At 31.3% G+C, this 24,073-nt stretch overlaps 1 protein-coding gene across 14 annotated transcripts in view; it reads right to left on the reverse strand.

The window, feature by feature from the left end:
• Window positions 1–6,774: 6,774 nt before the first annotated feature.
• The window catches only part of LOC106460466 (NEDD8-conjugating enzyme UBE2F-like), a 28,815-nt gene continuing 11,516 nt past the window's right edge, over window positions 6,775–24,073 (reverse strand). For 10 of the 14 annotated variants that reach the window (XM_022387200.1, XM_022387193.1, XM_013920162.2 and 7 more), the window contains 6 exons: window positions 22,295–22,458; window positions 20,261–20,363; window positions 19,453–19,511; window positions 19,072–19,134; window positions 12,612–12,661; window positions 6,778–6,976 (listed from right to left, as the gene is read on the reverse strand). In XM_022387200.1, the coding sequence (XP_022242908.1) occupies window positions 6,928–6,976; window positions 12,612–12,661; window positions 19,072–19,134; window positions 19,453–19,511; window positions 20,261–20,363; window positions 22,295–22,458 (488 nt within the window). In that variant the 3' untranslated portion in view covers window positions 6,778–6,927. Of the gene's footprint in view, window positions 6,977–10,669; window positions 12,662–13,028; window positions 15,743–19,071; window positions 19,135–19,452; window positions 19,512–20,260; window positions 20,364–22,294; window positions 22,459–24,073 lie in introns of those variants that run through there. The other 4 variants (XM_022387191.1, XM_022387204.1, XR_002610785.1 and 1 more) reach the window with 4 other exon arrangements.

Consider the following 24,073-nt stretch of genomic DNA (forward strand, 5'->3'; position numbering starts at 1 on the left):
CTGTACAAACGTAAGACGCCACTGTGACATGAAATCCAACTTGAATAAAAACATGTTGTTTCAAAAGTAAAGTAAACAGCTCTCAAGAAACACGACTAAAAATCAGACACTGAATATGTCGTCCTCCTTTTGACCTCTAAGCTGGAAATACGACTAAAAATAAGACACTGAAGATGACGTTCTTCCTTTTGACCTCTAAGCTGGAAATACGACTAAAAATAAGACACTGAAGATGTCGTTCTTCCTTTTGAACTCTAAGCAGGAAACACGACTAAAAATGTGACACTGAAGATGTCGTAATTCCTTTTGAACTTTAAGCTGTTTTACTTTGCGCATTTGTGTTATGTGCAATATGAGTGACCAACTAAAACCTTATGTCTCAATTGTAGAAAAAATCGTTTTGGTTCGAGATATTAATGTTCGTGTTTTTGTAAATTTTTTTGTTAAATTATTATACTTTGCTCCACGAAAATAAATTCATGTGCTTGATTTTTAGAAGCGAAGTTACATGTGAATATTATGATACATTAAATTACTCATGGTTTTACTATATGTAAAAATATTACTTTTATAGATAATGTAGATATATTATGCATATAAATATTCACTGACTTTGAAATATCAAACATATACATCTGTAGCGTCTTTATGTCGTCAGATTTGTTTTACACATATAAATTAAAAGATGGACAATAAAATCCCTTTCTATTAATGATTTATCAAAAGATCCATGGTAAAAGGTTTATATCTTTCTGATGTACACGTGTGAATTCTTACATGCAAAAAACGGGACACACTTTAAGCCTTGGTTTAAATCGTTGTTTTTGTTTATTATGTTTAGGTTGTCCAGTAATTACCACAGTGAACATGTATTTACATAAATATTTGTGTACCATGCAACATTAGTGCTAATAATGTTTTTTCGAAATATTCAGCAGACAATCTGTTTAAAGATTAATGAAATTATATTTCTTTTTTCAGCAAAACTGTGTTGTTGATGAGAGGTGGAATTCCTGAAATTAGTCTAACTCAACAACAAGCGTAGAATCGAAGTACTTGGCTCCACGTTCCTTTCTCGTCGAATTTCGCAATTTTGGTGAGAAATGGAACAATTATGTAATCATTAAACGGCTCGTCCACTGAATAATTCAACAGAATTAAGTAGTAGTATTGTTGTTATTTTTCATTCAGAAACCTAGGTAAACTTTGGTTCACTCTGGTGAGTGGAGAACACTTAAACACCACACCACTAGATTTTCACTAAAAGACTCCTTGTGCTGAATTTCGATTTTCCTTTGTCTAAGGTCACTGATGTACGGTGATAATCTTCGAAACCTGAATTTCAGCGAAAAGTGGCAAATCCAACGACAGATTACGTTTCAAGTTTTCTTTTCACCGAAATTCAAGTTTTAATGATGAGATAGAAGTTGCTAAGTTTGTTTATATTATTGATTCCAGTAAACTTAGATCGATGTGAAAATTACACAGTAAGTAAAAATGTAAACACTTATAATACAGGGTGTTAGAAATGTCTGGAACCGTAGTTGATTTGCAGCTTTTTTTAATTTCAGATACGTGACTGATTGTGGCTCTGTCAAAGCATGAGAAGGTCGATTTAATCCTGCTTTGCGGCAGAAAAGGTTGGTTCCAGCGGAAGGTTGCTGCCAAATTTAATACATGCCATCAAGAAATAATCGTCACTCACGGTGCTGTTGGAAGTTGCTAGCTAAATTTAAAGGAGACTAACAGAGTGGATGACAATTACAGCGTTGAAGTGCCTGTGGTTCCAGTCTTTTCGGATACCGCGTAGACATATTTAATCGAACAAATCAAACAAAATATAATCTAACTATAAATATATTGTTACGACAGCGGTAGTCACGTGACCCTGGTAACATGTCATGATATTCTAGAAGGATCGGGGAACATCACGAATAATCCAGTATGTTCTAGGCGCCCTCTATTCCTGTATATAAGTGCGCCGGATAACGTGAGACAAATCAATCGGAATTTAATTGCAGACAGGCAGTTGAGTCTAGCGCGGTAGTGACCGTAAGTAAGTGCGTGAATCATTGTGAATTATAGCGTGTGTTTAAAGTGACTCTGGAAATTAAGTGTATTGCAAAGTTGAATTGAGAAAGAATAAACTAGTTTTATTTAAGAAAGGACTTGTATCTCTGAAGTTCCTCGGAAAGAATTTATACCGGGAAATTAACAAACGAACACAGACGTAACAATACATTATGCTTAATTCGTTGGCATTTATGCCAGGATCAAATTCTTCTTTACATGAATCAAATATCAAGATTTTCTTTATTCTAACAGATAAATTATTAAATGTTTCAAATCTGTCAACATTTTATAGTAATGAATACAAGACAATCACATAATCCGCCAGTAAAACTGCAGGTTCATTCCATTCTCTTTCAATGGACATAAGTTATCTTTCCATCTGCCTGTGGCAAGATTAGGAAAAACGGACACTACCCACACAAATGACATAAGGAATATTCGGATAAGGTCTGATTTCACTCGCAATAAACTCTACAGCTCTAATTGACAGATATGAGTCTCCTCTTTACCAAATTGAATCTGGGAAAAAAGTATTTAACAAAAGATTAGAAATAATTATCGAAAAACAGTAAGGAAAAATGGTATAAAAGAAAAGGCAGATAATACGGTAATGCCACTCCTATATTGTGTGAAAAATGAACTGCACCAGATTACATACACACCTTGACAGTTTACATTGTGTCTGATTGTAACTTGACAAAAATGTCACACAAATATAAAGCACATAAAAGTGAAGACGTACTGTTTTCAGTATCACTATAAGTGTGATCCAGTGACAGATCTTAGGACTTAAAGTTAAAGCATTCATTAAAGTTCTGCTAGCATGATTCAGTAACAGTTGTAAGCAAGACTCCGAAGAGGGTACGTGAAACTGACACTGTAAATAACAAAAGTGTTCCAGGCGGAAAACTATTACTTTCCAAAAATGAGGTGAAATATTTCGGGGTATGTTCTTCTTTTATTTTTATTGAGAGCCGAATATGGTCAACGCTGCGTGGCGGGAGTATGCGCTCAACTGAGTGCCCCTCCAGTATTTTCTGTGATACTACCCTTAATAAATTCACCATGTAGTTTCCATTATTTACATTGCTTGCGTGTTTTCATAATAATTTCTATTATTGTGAGTGTGTATATACAACATGAAGATAGTTACTCAAGAAAGATCACAACAGATGTTTGTTTTTTTTTCTCTAAATTCTTGGAATCAGTCATAATACTGTAGCTTGTTTACTCATTGTCACTCGGTGAGTCAGCGGTAAATTTATAGACTTAAAATCCTAAAATTCGTGAATTAATTCCCCGCGATGGATAGGGTACAGATAACTCATGTGTAGCTTTGCGCTAATAAAACAAACAGTGAAAAACATCTTTTCTCATTATTACTTGAGAAGCTGACTCCATATAGAAAATCCAATGTAAACTAACATATGATCAGCCCACTTCAGTACACAAGTTCACTTTACTAACAACATTTCAATGTTTCTAGTATGTATAACCACATATCCCATTACAGTGTCAAGTATTTCTTCACAATAATTTGACCCCCTTCATGTTCTTAAAACTTAAGCATTTTCCAAATGTTATCACAATATATAGGTCAAATAATAATCATGCATGCTGTGTTGTGACGCAGGTGATATGTCAAAACTTAATCTAATTATGTATGTATATTCTGATTATTTTGGCCAAACCAACCTCTTGCTGAACACACCTTGTGGATGAATCAGAATAATTTAACTCCTTATACATATAAATAGAGTTGTATATATATATAACGTACATACATAGAAACTTGTTGATCCTCATAAATACCTATTTTTCATAAAGCACATAATTCCTTAAGTTTTTTTCTTTTTTCTATAGCACGGAAATGAATAATGCAGTAATTGTTTCATTATTTGTTTAAATACATGTATATATTTTCCTTCTATCAGGAAAGCTACGTTTATTACCCATCTTAGGATGTGAAGAAAAGAAATTAAGAAAATGTTGGTACTAAGTAATTACAGTACACATGTCATTTGTAAGATAACTTAAACTTTTCTAAGAGCCGCAGAATATATTCCAGGTGGTAATGGCTGGAGACGGCTTGAATGGGTAATGAAGAAAAACTTTAATATAAGTTTAACACAACAGCAAATGTACAACGTTTCGACATCATCAGGTACAACATTGAACACCACCCACCGCTAACTCTTGAGCTTATCGAATCGAATAGTGGAATTGACCGTAACGTTATAACGTGAGGCCTCATCGGGGCAAACAAGACACTTACTAACTGATTTAAGTTTATATAATAACAAGCCTAATCAGATATTTCTTTCGTTTTATTGCTGTAAACACAACCTGAGCAAGCACTAGTGGAAGTTTATTTTACTACACACACACACACACACACACACACACATATATATATATATATAGCAATGTTTAGAGTGCTACATACGCAAATATTCAACCTTTTTAAGTTATGGAATATTCGCCCTTTTCTAGATAGAATTGTTTCAAACCGAAACCATTTTGAATCCGACTTCATGTGAAACTATATTTGTATTCCACAACATAATACTGTTGAATCGATATCTTGGTAAGAAGTCGAAATACCCTGTATAAGAATATTCTTAATAATTACCAAAATTTTCAAATACGAATTTTCTAATAATTTCGTATTACTTGCATAGGTGACATGTTTGTCGAAACATACACCACATTCACTTGTGTTTTTGTTGATTTTTAACGTGTCAGCAATGAGTCCACAGAGCCGATTTTAACGGACACTATTAACTAAAGTAACTTCAAGCAACCACCTAAGAGTCATTGAATAATGTTAGTTTTTTTGGATATTTTCTTCCCAAACTCTATTTAATGAACTAGAGACTTCTTTATCTTTTTTACCTTCATTATATTCAATAAGAAAGTGTAATGTATAGGGTTTGGGTTTACTTTAAGCAGAGACTTGAAAGTTAAATGATGAGTGAATATTCTTCACGTCACCTAAATCAACTCTTATATCCCTTTGTATTATAGGTGTGAAATAAACAACTGTTAAATCCTGCCAAATTCTATGATTAATTTTCATGATGTTAACGCACATCATTCTATATGAACATATGCGCATGTATATAACAAAACATAATCACTCTGGCTACACAGTAACACTAGGACAAGAAATTCCACTTCAGTTATCAAAATATAATCTATTTTTCTTCTTTTTCATACGAATAGAAAATATTAAATGACACTGCTCTCGCAAGCGAGTATATGATATGATAGTTCAGGTATTTTCCGTTTGGTGCCCACCAACAATAATAAGCAACAATGCGGAACTCGTCGCCAAATGCTCGACTCTTTATCTTTGTGAATTTACATGGAGAAATAGAAACAATGATGAAGTTTTATACAGAAAATTATTGTTGAATATTGTAGAATTTGCTAAATAAATATCATATAACGTTGTATTATTAATTATTTTATTTTATTGCATTACTGGGGTTATTTTAAAAACCATCTATTGTTGAGCACCAAACGGAAAAGTCCAAATTGTTATAATTTTAACATATTTCAATAAAAGTTTGGCTGGGTGAGGCCAAGTGCAGGGTTTCTCAACCTCTTTGACTCAGACCCCCATTTGTAAATACTGATGGCCAGTTGCAACCCAGTAAACACCTTTAGTACAAAATTTATCCATAATACTTACAAAAGAAATAAATATATTAATATCTGTTTTAAAATCCGACAACCTAATTTTGAGTCATGACCCATGGGTCGAGAAATGCTTGCCAAATGGTTAGCATACTCAGACTGTGAATCCGTGGGTTTGTGGTTTACAGCTTGTTGCCGTAAAAATGCAATAATGCGTAAAAAAATGAATATCAATATTTACTTTACACAATGAACTTTAAAAAATTGAGAAAACAAATAAATATTGTCAGGTAAATGCATTTGATAGTGTACATTTTGCAGTAATATAAGCCTCTGTTAATGGGTATAGCATTCTGTATATGTATCCAAAGCCATCTCTGGCCTGTTCCAATAGGGCAACATTAACTCTCTAACTTTATAAAATTCACTACCTCTGAAGTGCATATATTGCATTTTTTTGAGTAATTTGATGTTTCTGTCTGCTACCACACTCAGGTTAAAGACTTAACCAAAAAATATTGAGTGTAGTCATTTATTTCATACATAAAATATGTGATTAACTTCAAAATTTATGGTATTGTTGTTTAATTTCTTTTTGACTCGTATGTTATTATGGAATCTGTAGCATAAAACATTTTATTCAAATATGCTTAAAAAAAACTGATAATTCTAAGTTTATCTTGTTTATACCTTTATGACCAAAACAATATGTGCTTGTTGGACTTGTATAAAATACTTCAAGGCCATTTTAATGATAACATTATAATAAGAAATTAATTTGCATAACAAACATCATTGTTGTCAAGCATGATTAAAACCAGTGAGAGATACTAAGAGTATTTAAGAAGCATTTACATAATTTTAACCCTAGAATTACTGATGGGGCTTAAAACCAATCATATTATAAAACATATTTTCTTAATTACTGATGAATCAAATTACTCAATTTCATGCAATATGTGAACCACAACAGTAACAAACCTTTAAAAAAAATACAACTATAATTTAAGGTTAAATAAGTTCTTTCATTGATAAAATTTTAACAACACTGTTTATATAATTTAATTAATTTGTTTATTAATCAGTAAAGAAAGATGCACTATTTTTACAGCTGTGGTATTGATACTGACTTATCAGCCAGCATGGAACGACCAACTCTAAATATTTCTCCATACGTTATGACAACATATTATCCATAAAGTCACAAACAGTCTAGTAAAGAGAATCTAAGTAACCAGCAGAGTAGCAAGTTTCATTAATTCTGAAAAATAAAAAGTTACAAAGTTTAAGTTTTCCTAATTCTCTTTACACTTTTAACACAACCAAAATTTGATCAAAGCTACTGCAACAATTCAAAAATAAATAAATTATGTATGTTCTATTGTTTTGACTGTAAATTATATGTAAATCTATTAAAATGCTGTGGAACTATCAATGGGAGTATAAATGTTTTTTTTTACTTGAAAACATTTAAACTATGAAGAGAATTCCTTTTGTTATAATGCACTTCGAATAAACTCTAATTTGTCTTGCTTTCAAATCAAACACACTACTGAAAATTAAACATTTTATATAACTTTTAATTTGCAATTATAATTTTATTTCTCAATCAAAATCACGTAATTCTCACATCATTTACAATGCATATACTCAAAGAAAAAGGGGAAAAAAAGTAAATTTTCCACCAAAATGAAATGAATTTAAGGGCATGTGGTGGTGCACGACAAACAGAAACAAGAGACTGGCACGATTTATACTATTTTCTTTGAAATCAGCAACTCTACAAAGTAACCTCTACCCACCATCAGCGCTTCGACAGGTACAAATACTCAAGCCACATCAACCAAGAAGCATCCACAGCAAATGCCAGTTATGTCAGACAAGTTCATCCATATATATCAACCACAGAATGCACAGATATGTCTACCCAAACCACACCAGTCTTTAAGAAATCACAGAAGACCAAAACAGCCCAGACACTACAAACCTCTACGTGATGCTTCAGTAGCCACTGACAACCCACAAATGTCCAGCAAAAAAGCATCTCAGTCAAGAAACTCTAAGAAGGACTGCAGACCATAAACAGACAAACAACCCATCAACAACTTTTGTGAATTACTTCACTCAACCAAGATGTCCCAGTCACCTTACACCCGTATGTTCATCAGCAACGACTCTGACACCTAAGATTTCGACCAAGATTTTCCTTGCCTTCCCTCAACTCTCCACTCCTCAAGTTTATTTCAAATGTTTAACTTACTAATCATTTTTATTTCTTCCCTCTAGCCTTTTCCAGGCACAGTTGGGGCTTTCTTTTCGGCACCCTGGCCATGAATGTGGGTTTTCCTGGGATACTCCTATTTCCCCCACAACAAAATTTTTCACCAGGCTTAGGATCTACAGATCACAGCCCTGAGAAGTAACAGTACCTAGTTGCTTAACTTTTAAATCTTAAATTTTTTTTTATAAGTTTAGTAGCTCAATAACATTTATCATTAGCATCTAGTAGTAATCAATCAGTTCTTGTTTAATTCTATGATTTCAATTTTATCTTTCAAGTTAACTCAAATCTTTGTTCATGATCAGTTCTGCTATTTTAATGTAAAAAATATCATTGGAGCTGGTTGCTTTCATCATGGCTTTGGGCTTTTTTAGCAGTCTGTTTCTTCTTTGCAGTTAGTTATTTTCCAAAATGTACCACCGAATCTTCAAGCCTTCTCCCTCTTCTCTGCAATTTCCTATTTTCAACTGGCAATTTCATGGCTTTTCCAGACTCTTGAGGCATCCACGACACTTCAATTTCATACTCTATATATATATATATATATATATACACCTGCCAAGTTGTTCACTCAAGAACCATGTGCTAACATCCTCCCCAACCACCCTGTTAGTAAAATCTAACAATGTCACTTAGCATCACAACCACTAGTTTAAACATTTACCAGTTTCACTTAATGAATAAACCTGAAAGATTTAAAATCAAAATACCTACCAAGAATATTTTGTTGATCAATTTAAGCTGTTCCACCCACCCAAAGAAACACAAAGCTAGCCCTTGTCATTCAAATATTTATCAAGCTTGCCCTTAAACTCCCTTGAATTTAGTGTATCCACCACATATGAAGGCAACTCATTCCAAATGCCAACCATCCTATTAAAAAAAATAAAGTTGTCTTAGTTGAAGATGATCCCTACCCTGTCACAATTTGTACTTTTTTAACCCTAGTCCTACCATTCTCACTATTAGGTATGCTAAAATATGACACATCAACACTGTAAATTCCTTTAACAATCTTAAAAACCTCAATCAGGTCCCCTCTAATTTTCTTCTTTTTTCAAAAGAAAACAACTTATGACATTTCCATCTGAGGTATCATCCCAGTAGCCCTTCACAAAACCCTTTTCAACAATTCAATGCCCTTCCTAAGGGAAAAGAGCTCAATAATGAACACAATACTCCAATTATGGCTTAATCAGTGACCTATGAAATGAAAGTATAACCTCTTAAGACATTTTTAAGTTCAAGAAATCTAGATATTTATTATTAGTTCAAGAAATCTAAAATATCCTTACTTTGTAGAGCTGATGATAACAAGCATGAAATAAAATTCTAACAATCCTTGTTTCAGTATTTTGTAATACTGCGAATCCTCAAGTCTTTTTTTATTGACACATTTTCTTTATCTTAACAACAAAGATGAATGGACTATACTCTGAAACAAAAATCAGCTTAATTCATAATATCTATATACATAGATCTAATCTACTTGCATGGTACACTGGCCAGATACTTTACTGCAGTTCATGATATATACTACTCATATTCGTAAGCAAATGTTTATGATTAATGGTCCTGAATAAAATACATAATTAACATCTTTAAATAAAGCATTAAGTTTAACGTACTTTATCAACCATCCTGTTTTTATTTGATAGAAAACATTACGCTAAATTAATCCATTCATAAAACATTGCCAAAGAATGGTTGATGGTGTGTTCTCATTATGAGTTATTACACACTATCTACAGAATGACAATGATGTTGTGTGCTGAATGAAGTTCTTCATTGCTGATGACAAAACTTTAAAAAAAATCCAGTTTATACTGGGACATTTTGTTAAAGTGTATAACCTTTCAAAATGGATAACCCGTTTACTATTTCCCAAAGGATCTTAATGAAGCCTTGTGAAAATCAGATGAACGTATGGATAAGTTCAAGGAAGTTAGAGAATTTTATAAATTGGGAAGGAATAGCGCCACTATCTTCAACACATTCTCATTTCTACCCAGTTTTGAGAAGTTCAATTGAAAGCTGTAAGAGGAATTGATGGCACAATATACATCACTAATAATTCATGATAAAACTACATTTAAAAAGAGGTACTTTCCTCTAAACAGAATTATTTTACTAAATACCCATTAATCTAGACTGATAAAAAATTACTTAAGATATTTATAAGATGGAAGTTTGTTTTTTATTTCGTGCAAAGCTACACGAGGGCTATCTGCGGTAGTCGTCCCTAATTTAGCAGTGAAAGACTAGAGGGAAGGCAGCTAGTCATCTCCACCTACCGCCAACTCTTGGGCTACTCTTCTACCAACGAATAGTGGATTTGACCATCATATTATAATGCTCCCACAGCTGATTGCGAGTCAAGTGCCCTAACCATCTGGCCATGCCAGGGCAAAAGTTGATAAAAATTAGAGAGATGAAAACAAATGATAGTAATGTTGCTGATGTTTTAGTCTGTAAACCTTCTTCAAAAAACTTTAATTTCAAAAACAGTTGTACAGCATTCTAAATATGCACATTAACAAATATACAGAAACAAAACCACCTCCTGACCACAAAGTTTTCATCGACACCACAAGAACAACACTAACTATATTCCTCTTATAATACCCTATTGTCCCACAATTTCTCAACAGATTAATAAAATCATCTTTGACATTTTTCATATTTTATAGATAGAACAACCCTATAATTAAGGATATTTTTCCTAACAGACCTACTGTTGCTTACACTCAAAATGTATGTCTCCACAATATTCTTGAACTTTTCATTTTATCTGCTAACAAGGACAACACTACTCCTGAATGTTCTCCATGCAGCCAATCTCATAGTACAACTTTTGCTCGCATCAATAGCCGTATTCTGATTGTTGGGCCTAAGGATAAACATTATATTAATCCAACCTCCCCCCTGTATATCATAGTTGGCTATATGCTTAATAACCTGCGACTTGTGTTAAATTTTATAAATTGGAAAGACTGGATGCATAGTCAGCAAACAATTCACATAACTGATGTTAACTCGAATAAACCCATTCCCCAATATTTTAATATTGTGTCGTGGTACTAAAATCTGCTCCAAAGAACAAACAAATGAGAGAATATGAGGAACAACTTTATCCCCTAATGGCTTAAATGAAAAACTTCTTTTAATTTTACCTAGATTAGTGTTATCATCATATTGTTTTTTTTTTCCAACAATGTCGTTAGACACATTTATATATACAAAACACCGTACAGCTATTCTGTGTTTATGTGATTAAATGTTTTTTAAAGAAGAGTTTAGGCCCAAAACAGTAACCACATTATCATCATTTGTTGTACCATATATTTACTTCTTCCATCTTTTAAACATTTTAAACAATTTCTTTATCAGTTTAAAATTATTTTTCTGCATTTTAACCCAGTTTTTCAACAAACCATTAATCTAGGTCCACTACCCCTTTTGTTCTTCTGCCAAGTTGCGAGTATGACTATCTTTAGTTATTTTCCATCAGTAAGACAAATGCTAAAGGTGCATTTCATGCACTCATCACAATTTTTTAATCTACAGTGCTGTTTTATCTCTGTCCCTCATCTGCTTGCTTAATTCACTGAAGTACATTTCCACAATGTTTTCAAACGTCCTTTATAACCATATCTATCTTTTAATGGACTCTTTCTTGAAGAAGGCTGGTAACTAAAAAATTTTTTTTTTCATTTCCTGAGGTGGTGTGTTTAAATGTAACATGGTATTGTAATATGGCTGCAAATGTCACTAACAGTGAAGGTGTCCAACTGATGAATTCATGCATTCTAATCATTGTAAGTAAGAATGATATATTAAAATATCTATATTAATTACTTGGTTATGTTTAGTTCTTATCTCTAGTTAGTTTGCCTTAATCAGAAATTAATGATAAAAGCTTTTTTCACTCTGTCTACAGAATCAGTTAAAAAAAACAGTAATGGCACCTCATTTAATAATTATCAAACAATATCTATGGCAAAAAATGCTGGTGTAGTTTATTTACTGACTGAATTACGTGTATAAACTGTCCAAAGATTCAGAAATAACGTTGCAGTGCTGTACTGAGTGCTGACTGGACTACCAAGTATTACCCATACATTCTGAAAGAACAATGACATGGTTTAGTGTACTGACTACTGGGTACATTATCAAAGTTTATCAACCACATTATGAAAAAAAACTTGATGAACCATGTAAGAAGATCAAAACAATAAAAATAAAACATGAAAGAATTCTAAATTACAAACTTTTCAAGTTTGCTAGATTTAAAGATTTTACACTATAAACAGATATTAACAGAGGTCAGGCTCCAAAATGTTTGTACACATAGCCATTCACAATCTGAGTTTGGACATAAGTCTGTTTGAACATCCTGTTAACAAATGCTGGTGGTAGGTTTAGTCATTTCCTTCTACTCTGATTTCAATACCGAGAAACACGGTGGTTAAGAGTCAGTTCACTGTTTTTACCAATATCACATCACAACTTACAAATTTAGCTTAAATCAGCTTTGTTCACACATGAAACAGAATGAGCGAGATGCACAGCTAATAATTTGAAACTCCTAAATTTTAAACTACTCTTTTTTCACCTTTTGGCGTAGCGTTGAATATAGTCTTTAACTTTGAGCTTAAACCCGTCCTGAAAAAAACAATAAAAAACAGCTATATAATAATAATTAACACTAAGCATATTAGCTAAATGATTAAGAATGAAAACTGTGACTGAACTGAAAAATTTTCAAGATTATCAATATCTAACACACAAGCATCAGATTTGAAAATATTAACTGGCAGCTCTATGAAGACATACTTGCAATTCAGGGACAACGTACATATAAAAATTTAACAATGTAGAAGATAATTGTTTTAATTTCATGATAGTACAAATTAAAATAAACATGTCATCTCAATGAATGCCTTCAGCTTAATATTATTTGATCTTGCTGAAAGTTTCAGACCAGTAGCCCATATAATAAGAGCACTCGTGCAAAATTTCAGAAACATACCTCAAACAGTAAAATGTTATCAAATGTTGTCCATTTATAGGCCAAAGATGGTATCTATCTGGTTGAAATTGTAACCATTAGCTGATTTGTTCCAATTGATTAAAACAAGTACACAATTGTTTGTCAAACCTAGCACAATATTCACTAATGAGTATGTCATTTTACTTTTGCAGGTTCGTTCTTTGTACAGTAAACTTACATGCAACAAGTTACTGGGAAAAGCATAGCACAAGAACATCATATTAAACTGCTTGGAGATACAGACCCCCAAACACATATAGACAAACAAAATCACCTCAGTATTAGTTGTGATTTTTGGGCATGTGGGAAAACAAGAGTTGGCTGTTGTTTTTTTTTGTCTGATAGATATATGCCTGGCTCATAAAGGTCAATCTAGCTTTCAACTTTCCACTAAATCAAACTTTAAACTATGAAAACATTATAATAACTAATAATTTTTAAATGTTATCAAAGATCTGAACATCTTGGCCTACAATCACCAACAATTCTTCTTCAAGTCAGAGAGACTACCCTTTTCTTCCTCATTAACAAGATTATTGTTAAATATTAAAAGAAAAAAACAATAGCTTTACTACAAAAAATGCATTACACACAGCAAGTAAAAGGCAAAGGTTTCATTAGCAAAATTTTGAAGCCTTTTCTAGATAAGTTTAAAAAAATATTAAGATATTAAGGTCTACTGCACATCTAAAAGAAATTCTAGAACTTAAGGTTTTCCTTTACCTTTATACGTGTTTTTTACTACATCAAAATTATACAGGCAAGTTGCTAAACCTTTTGTACAATGCCACTTTGCATTATATCTAGATGAATTATTATATTTTGGTTTTACAATGAAAATTTTTTCATAATGTCCAATTTTTTTTCATAACTTTAAGTTATGATAAAATACAACAATGATAAATAGACTCAAATTTACATGGTTGTCTAGTGCACTTATTTATATCATTTGCTCTTAAAATGGCAAATCACTTTATACAACTTAAAGGACGACAAATTATTGACATTACCCATTTAATTGTAGATGTGAAAAAGGTTATTATATCATTCATTCAGTTGCCCAAAAACAATGCACTTTTTATTTCATCATGAACTTCTTCGAGGACTGGAAAGTATATTTATGTTCAAATGTGTATATAGTGAAAATATGAAGCTTTAAGCTGCCAATACACCCTAAGAAGAACATCACAATATCAATATTGCTGTTGTTTGGGATTTCACTGCTACAGATGCTGGACATGTATAACTAGTACAAGCGTGCTCTATCATGAACATACTCTGTTGGAGCTTCAACATTTTTCAAAAGTGTGAAGAAAAAGATGACAAGGTAAATGTTCAAATTGTAATTGTGCATATGTTTCATTAATATTTTATAAATTTTCTTTATATTTAAAAAAACAACAGAAATTATATTACATTATTTATAGCTTTTTATTTATCTATAACCCAAACAGTGCAACTTCCACACTGCTCTAGTGAAGTTGGTTTTACAATGTAAGCTTTTATTTTTACCCTTGTAAATTACAACAAATGTTTTAGCATGTAAACTAAGCTTTCATACAATCATTTTGTAATATTAATTTATTTTATAAACACATCATATAAACCAAAATTATTTTATTTTTCTGGTTTATGGATGGAAAGACTGTATATAAAAACCTTATTTCAAATAGCACAAGAAAAAGAAAATAGCAAACACTTGAGAAAAGATAGAATACCAAAACTAAAAACATTTGGTCATGGAATTATTTGGCAGAATGCATAAAACAGTAATACTGTGAAAGAACTGAAAGGATACTCAAGTACTGCCCCCTACCATACATTTGGTGATCATAACAAGTGCAAATCATATTACTGTTCTCATCCAAAAATAACTGACAACACAACAAACTATTTAAATATGATACCTCTTAAAATCTTTAGCCAAATAATGACTTGCTTATGCATTAGTCAGAAAGGCATGCCATCATATAAGCAATTGAACAAGTAACTTAGCAGAGACTTGTATATTAGAGTTTATTGGTGGCAAACAGGTTTGTAGATTAAAATGAAGATCTTACAATAAACAAGGATTTGCTGCAGGTTTAGCTTTCCAACTTGGATAATCATGGCATATAGTCTGGCCTGAAAATCCAGCACCACAAAATGTCCATTTACTCTTTTAAAAAAACATACAGCTAGAGCTCAAACTCAAAGAATGAGGGTTTGCAAGAGACTTCTAACTCTCAAAGCAAAAAGAGATTCATTAGAAAGTCAAGAAACTTCTACTTGCATACAACAATGGAAAGAAAGATTATAGACCTGAATCAGAAAAGACAGTCTCAAGAGTTCCTAGAACTAAGAGACAATCAGCTAAAAAAAGTTAGATAAGAACAAAAAACTGAAATACAAAAAGAACAAAAAGGGTCAATACAACAATTTTACGGAAATAAGAAAGGAAAAAAATGACTAACAGCTTCTCATTCTAGAGAGATTTTTAAGATGAGGGACACCAAAGTGAAGCATGTTTTATACAGTTTGTCTTTCTCTAGTATGGTAAAAGGTAAAAAAAAAATGCTGTGATTGAGTATTCCACTAAAACTGGAAATCAAATGCAGGAACATGGCCTATTTGTGGACAAACAGAAAGGGCACTTAGTAACATCTTCAGATGCCCTTGTATGGTCTGATGGCATTAAAGATGTCAAATGTCCACTGAAAGTAAAGGAAAGACTCCCTTACAGATTGCTCTGTCAATTAAAGATTTTTGTTACACAACACTTGAAAATAAAAATGAAAGATATGCATACATATTATTGCCAAATACAAAGTCAACTACATATAGTTCAAACACTTTAGCAATTTCAATACTTGAACACCCCTCAATATGAGTATCACTACAGATGAAAGTTTTGGCCAAAAGGATGCTCCTACACGAGAACACTTTTACTTTAGCAATTTCAATACTTGAACACCCCTCAATACAAGTATCACTACAGATGAAAGTTTTAGACAAAAGGATGCTCCTACACTACAACACTTTTACTTTAGCAATTTCATTACTTGAACACCCCTCAATATAAGTATCACTACAGATGAAAGTTTTAGCCAAAAGGATGCTCCTACACTAGAACACTTTTATTTTAGCAATTTCATTACTTGGACACCTCACAATACGAGTATCAAATGAATCACTTGAGATGAAAAGATGCCCCTAAACTGGAACAGTTTTATTTTCAAGCAATTTTGCCAGAGGTTATAGAATGACAAGAAGCATGGTTTTATGAGAACCACACCATGCTCTTTAAAAGAAATATGGAAGCCAAAAAAAAAAATTAATGAAAAATAAACATTTCTAAATACTTCAAAAATAGTAAATATCACTTATATATTGATTGCGATTCTGTACATTCTCCTATTTTGATTTCTGAGATATGGTAAAATGGAGTTATATTGGACAACTTTATGGAAAATGTATTTAGTCTGACATTGATACATTTTTGTGAATCTTCTTTAGAAACAAAATTGAGTCAAAAATCCTCTCAAACAATAAGACCTTCCAGCCCAGTGTCCATTGTAAGTACATTTTATTAAATGATTAACCTGGTGACCATAAATGTCAAAGATATTTGAGGTTTTATTTTTGAAATATCAAGGCATCATCACTGTGTACAAATGTTTTTTTATTCATTTTATAGGATTGTACAATAATACATATATGTTAGATAACACACATTAATACAGCTTACTGGCCATGTTGTTTTATTCTGAGATATTTAACAATGTACAAAATTTGAAAATTTTTATTGAGACTTCAGTTTTCACGATGTAATGTGAAATATATGAATAAAATATATTATAAAATAAGTTGTAAATTTCTTCCTATATGTTACAGTTATTTCACCTCAATATTGTGAATAGTTCATTAAAGCTTAATTTTCTAAGCAAATATTATAAACACGTGAAATTGCAACTTTTTCATTCTATAGTCTGTTTTGAATATGGAGTGTTTGTGAGGTCAGTAGGCCCTTTCCTAGAAACTCTGTTACTTATTTACTTTATAGAACTTCTGACTAAGGAAATGTATAAGATGTTGCTTTGAACATTGCCATAATAATAGGTGTTTCATGCTTCTTGCCATACAGCTATAAAGATGCTCCAGGAGACAAGATGTACAGACAGGTTTTAAGTTTTATTTGGTGAACTGATGGTCAAGCATCGGTCTTAAAATGGGTGAAAAAGCTTCATAATGGGACTAATTATTTTTTGATTGACAGGTTGTTTATGTGTAATGATTGTATACATATGCTTCTAGTTTAAATTATTTACCTTCATTTGAAACTATATTCCAAAAATCATCACTGTTGAAATTCACATAGAAAACTTTGTACAATATTAAAAAAAATCTGGCAGGAATTAGTTGTACTGATGTTTGTTTTTTTCAAAATTGTTAATTTACACAAACTATAGATACATAAATAAGTGGTTTATTTCTCTGTTCACATAGTGTCCATTGTGAACATAGTGTCATTACAAGCATTTTGAAATCATAGTCTATAATCTAAATAAACTTCATGGGATTTTCATTTTCTTTAACTCAAGATTTATGTAATTGTAATTATTAATTATTTCCAGATTTCTGAAAAATCTTTTACTAAACACAGTTATATATACTTTCTTAGCAATTGACCAATGAGATTTTTTTATTCTTTTTGATGGTTATAACGACTGAGTGCCTGTTCAATGGTACATTAGTAAGTGGACAATGTAGCAATAAACTGTCTCAGGTTTCTTGACCTGATGGTGTCAAGAATGGGACATTTCTAATTAGGACTCATTTGTCGGAGTGATAGTTTTCTCGTAATACGTAAAAATACAAGAAACCCATCCGCAATCACTATGATCTCATTATGCAAGAGAATTCAGCATTTTTACATATGTGCTTGTACTTAGGAACTTTTATTGTGCAGGAATTATAATTTTGCAATTGGTATTACATGATCATGGCTGAGAAGGAACTACAAACACATGCTTGTTTTCTTCATGTAACACAAACTGTATTGCATAATGGCTTACGAGGCAACACCTTTCATGCACAAGGTATTTTACATTAATTTCCATCATTTAAAACATTCTGAATATATATATTAATAGAAGTTGATCTTGAAATACTAGATTACATTTACAACAAAATATGCATACAGCATTTATTGTTCTAATAAAGTTGTGTAGGTTCACATTATTCTGAACTAAAACTCAGAAAATAATTTGCATTTTTATGCATACTTCATTTATTTTCACTATACTTAACTAAAACATTTGGAATAAAACTTAGTTTTGACATCAAAATATGAGCTTCACTATACAATGTAACTTGTAAGTATGATATATTTATCATAATGTACAGTACAAATAACAAACCAATCTATAAGTAACAGCCTAAAAATGTGAAAAATCACATTACTTTCAACTACACTTCAAATAATACAAATCATATTGTTCTGAAATCAATACTACTAAATTTTATTGAGCAATTTTTTACAGATCACTAATAAATTTGAGAATGCCAATCTATTTGTCAATGCTGTTTATTATTACCAAATCAATTTTTACTGTTACCTGTTGTATTTTTCAAAAATGTTATGATTGGTTTGTATACATTTCTCAACATTAGCTCAACCAATTGTCAAGAAAGATGTTCTAATTGAAACAATAAGTTACATGTATGTCACGTGGGAGCTTCCCACTGAATATGTGACAGTACTCTACTCTGCATTAGACTCTGCCTTTACAGTGGACAACAGACAAACTGCAGCATAAAATATTCATGCATTGCTGCCATCTAGTGGTGTAAATCAGTAATTGTTAGCTCTGAAGGCAAATCTTAATTATTACCCAATTTTTTAAATACTTCTGTTGAATATTTCTTTTATATTATATTTAATGATATTCATCTTATTTTAATAGTTCTCTTTAACATAATCAGATCCTGATAACATTATATTATCAATATTACAAAACCAGGGACAAAAATTGTAGCTTACTTTATCTGTTTGGTAATGTTCAGCAGCTTCATTATTTAATGGATCATCAAAATTGAGTAAGTCCTGAAAGGAGAAGTTCATACAAAATCTCTTCATAAAAATGTGGGATTCGCTATATCAATAAAAGTTACTTTTAAGAATGATTTTAAATTTTAATACACCACATATCAAAACTACTCACAAGATGCTTTACTATGATTTTTAATATCACAATAAGAAAGTGTTTTAATCACTTCTTTCAAACAAAATATTTAATGTTAGAGAATACCATATTTTCAACTGTACACAAAGGATGGTTTCTTGCATATTCATTACTTTATAATAAATTAAAACAGATACACACACAGACACTAGAAAACCTTTGGTTGTTTTGAGACTTACAGTAAAAAGAGAATTCAGTCCCCACACAACGTCCTTGAGTGTTCGAGTTGGAGCCCACCCTAATAAATAAAATATCACAGAAAATACAGTTAAAAATCATAAGACATCCAAATGTTTCTTTATAACTGAAATACTCAATTCAACATAGACACAAATATATTAGAGCAATTCTATTGCTATATTGTCTCATAAACAATTATTACAAAAGGCTCTCATTAAAAGGCAGAAAATCAGTGTTAAAATTTCTGACATAATAAACTGACAATTTTTATTAAGGTTGCAGTCCAGATGTGTAACTGAAAATATGCAATGAATCTCGTAATGCTTTTTAATTATAAACATAAGGATTTATAAACGTCCTTTCAAATTTCAAAATGTTACCCCAAACAAAATCACTATTTTAAGTCTTGTTTTATAATTATTTTTTTTTATAATTTGTTCACTTTACTTAATTTAAGGTACATTACATGAGAAACAGTTTTACAATGAATTACCAGCATCTGCAAAAGCACAATTTGATTGATCATTAGTTGCGGCTTCGCAGTACATTTATAAATAAATCCTTTCAAGTTAAATATAGAATCATGGCTACAAAAAATGGATCAGAAGTTTATACTGAAAATCCTATGCAAATGATACTAAATTACTGTGGTACAAAACACTGCCCATTCTTCACTGTTCAAAATGCTCAATTGTTGCAAATGTCTTTATAGATAATATGACCTACATATCAGCAGTATTAGTATGCAAAACCTTTTACTAACCACTTCAAAGACGTTTTATTGCAAAAATAAACTTGCTTACTAACCCATTCCATCAATAGAATTTTGACGTAGTAGGCTAAGGCAGATTTCCCCTCCTTCATTAATATTAGGATGCCATAACCTGGTCAAACATTTGACAATGGGAGGCTGAAATGAAGTGTTCAAAATAGATTCTTATAAATGTCATTAGGTCAAAAAAGAAGAAAAGATTAGTTTGTTAAAACCACCAATACTGCAGGTGAATCAAAAGTAATTAATCAACCAATCAATGATTTCTCACACCTTATTTGGCAAATAATGATGATACTCAAAAGATATTTTGTTAAACTGAGAATGACTAACAGATTTATATCTATGTCCTTATCAAACTGATAATATTTATACTATGAACAGAAAATCCTACACAGTGAAAATAAATTATCTTGGTGTTCTACTTGCTGTTGCTATTAATAAGGCAAGTAAAATTTTAGATTGTATCTACAGAAATATCGAATACAAGCCTAAATAAGTTACAGTTTCATTCCATAGGTCACTGATTATGCCACATTTGAAGTATTGTGTTCAGTATTGGGCTCCTTACCTTAAAACAGACATTGAACTGTTGGAAATGGTTCAGAAGAGGGCTACTAGGATGATACCTGAGATGGAAATGTTGTCATACAAGAGCAAGGTTAAGATCTTTGAAATTGTTTTCTCTTGAAAAAAAGAAGAGTTGGAAGGGATCTGATTGAAATGTTTAAGATTGTTAAGGGAATTGATAGTGTTGATGCATCATTTTTTCTCATACTTAATGGTGTGAACGGTATTTAGTTATTTTCTAATGGAGTACTTGGCCTTTGGAAAAGGTTCCTTTCAGATCTGGTGGAAGCAGTAAATTTCAGGAATTTTAAGGGAAGGCTTGATAAATACTTGAATGATAAGGGCTGATTTTCAGGTTTTTTTTTAATAGTTTACTTTAGTAAATGGGACAGACTATACAGATCGACAGGTCTCTTGTTGTCCTTAAATGTTATATCATCCAAACACTTTTGTCCCATAAAGGACTAATACTGATTTTGGCTCATTATAAAAATGAATCATGCATTAGATACACAAGTTGAAGAAAATATATCTTAAAAATATCTTGAAAAATAAGATGAAAAATAAACATGTAAATTGATAAATTAAAATTTAAAATCCTAATCATCATCTCAACATAGTCACAATTATTCTCTTTTCAAAATGGCCAAGAGAAAAATTGTATTAGACACTTTCTCACTTATCATCCTGTTTCATTAAACTTCACACCATATTTTAACTCATTCAATAAGTGTTACTTTAGCAATTTGCTAATTTTATCTAATCAAACTTTCATATCCAGCACTCAAGTTGTAAAAAAGTTAACATGGGGAACTCCTGAAATCTATTGACAGGGTTTCAGTTTTCTTTTCTTTCTGTTAATAAGGAAAAGAACATTCCCCTCCATCTCCCCTTAATTCAAGCACTGATTACAAAATGCAAAATTTCAAATAAAAAAATAAATGAAAAGTGACAATAAATTCTCAAATGGCAAAACATACTCTCAAAACAGGAACAAGTTTTCTATAAAAGAAACAACTTATAAACAGATTTTGCTTTATGGCTGAAAGAAAGGAAAAGGTATAAAGGGAAATAAATATGGCAGCACACTATGAAACTTGAGAGGGTACATGCACTAAATTATGACTAATTGTTGGCTGAGTCTATATTTCACAGTCAATTTTTAAATAACCTGCACATTTGAGGGAACTTTGAAAAGTATCCAAGTTTCTTGTGAAATAATAAATACCTGACACAATTTTAAAGCTCAAGATTTATAAGAAAAAATTACTAAAACCTACACCTAGGTTTGAAACTTTCAAATATTATGATTCTAAACAAAAAGATTAAATATAACAACTTTTATGAATTTTGATTCAACTTTCCTTTCTAGAGCTACTTTACATGATTCATAACATGATAAATATTTTTGGGTAACTAGATTAGATAAAATATCACTTCATGTTCCTTAACCATCTTCTTAAATTGGAAACTAATGCAATAATAATTCATAAACTTACCACCATATTGTAATCTTCTGGTATGTCAATTGTAAAATGAAATTTCCCACCCTGCCAGTAGCCTTCATCTGGGGATACATTCAAATCAAACTTATGTAGTTCATTTGGGTTTTCAAAGTTGACTCTACAGGTAGCAGGCAAAGTAAGCTCCATTTCTTGTATTTCTGTCATTAATAAAACAAGTTCTTTATTGTATTATTTGTACAAATATCTATCACAAGGTCCAATGAATTGAATCAGAAACACCCAACAAATGTAAAGTTCCATTCATATGAGATATAGTTACAAGTTATTTCACAATTATTCTAGACTTAGAACACTGTCCCCCAGTGGGGCAGCAGTAAGTCTTCAGATTTACAATGCTAAAATAAGAGGTTCGATTCCTCTCAGTGGACGCATCAGATAGCCCTATGTGGCTTTGCTAAAATAAAACACACACACACACACACACTTAAAACATTCAACAACTCACTGTAAACTACCATGAAATAAAAGTTCTTGATTTCTGCTCAAAAGTTAGACTAGTTTCATTAAATCCTGAATGATAATCAAAAGTTCTGTTTGTTACTTGCCGAGTTCATCTAAAAGTTGAGCTTGATAAAAGTTTTTAAAAACACAACAAATAATATCTTAGCTATGATAATTTATGTTCCTGAACAAAAAAATGCTGACAATACAAAAAATGTAAGAATTATGTGAATTGTTTTTTTATTTCATAAAATTTAATTCACTGAAAGAAATAAGCATAAAATATAGCAAACACTTTATGTGATTAAAAAATTACTTATGATTACCAGTATATCAAGGTGTCAATAATAACTTTACTGTATTATATTTATGTATCAATTAATTAGTATTCATACTATTATCATTCATTATATAAAACACATCAAGATGTATAAAATTGACACATAATTCAGTCTTTACAATGTATTTATTTTACCAGCACAACCTACATGTAAGGATTACTTCTACACAAATATTAAAATATTACACAGAAGATACTGGAAAATTTTACAATCAAACTTAATATATACTTAATGTTAACATATATTCAATCTCCTTTTTACAAAAGTCATCACATTTGGTAAGATAGATAATAAACTTATCTATGAAATATACAGCAATATCATACGTGAAAGTGTCCAAAAATCATTTTCAACTAAAACAAATTTATTGGCTGGAGATTTGTGGGGCCTAGGAGCCCCTCAAAAACTCTGGGATCATGCATGTTCTCAAATGCATTCTGAGCCATTTTGGATATCTTTCAGCATCAAATTTTAAATTGACTTTTAGAAAAATTCAGAAATTATTTACAACTTGTAATGTTACCAGATGGACCAACCTTATAATCACACAAGGCTAGTTACATTTTTAAACATTAAAACTCAAACTTTTTACATGTAAGCCCAATTAACTTTTTAAAACGTCAGTTGTACATAAAAAAGATATCACTGAATTAACTAATTATGACCTTTTTCTTGTACAAGTGAAAATGGTTGGAAGTTCAAACCAATCAAGATTAGAACAATGTTGGTAATAAGACACAAGGTGTTTATTTCACAATAAATTTAAATCACGTGATGTAATCATGTCCGGAAAAGGTCATTGTGATGAATTTTTGTCTACAGATGGAACACTTTCACTCACACAACACTTCCTCCACAATGTCTCAATATGTTGACAAAACCATGACAGATATAGCTAATACTTTACTATGTATTAGGTCATCAAGAAACTAATGTCACTTTTTAGATGATAAAACCCGAACAACTTGTA

This window comes from Limulus polyphemus, unplaced genomic scaffold (assembly GCF_000517525.1).
Source record: "Limulus polyphemus unplaced genomic scaffold, Limulus_polyphemus-2.1.2 Scaffold776, whole genome shotgun sequence".
Lineage (NCBI taxonomy): Eukaryota > Metazoa > Arthropoda > Merostomata > Xiphosura > Limulidae > Limulus > Limulus polyphemus.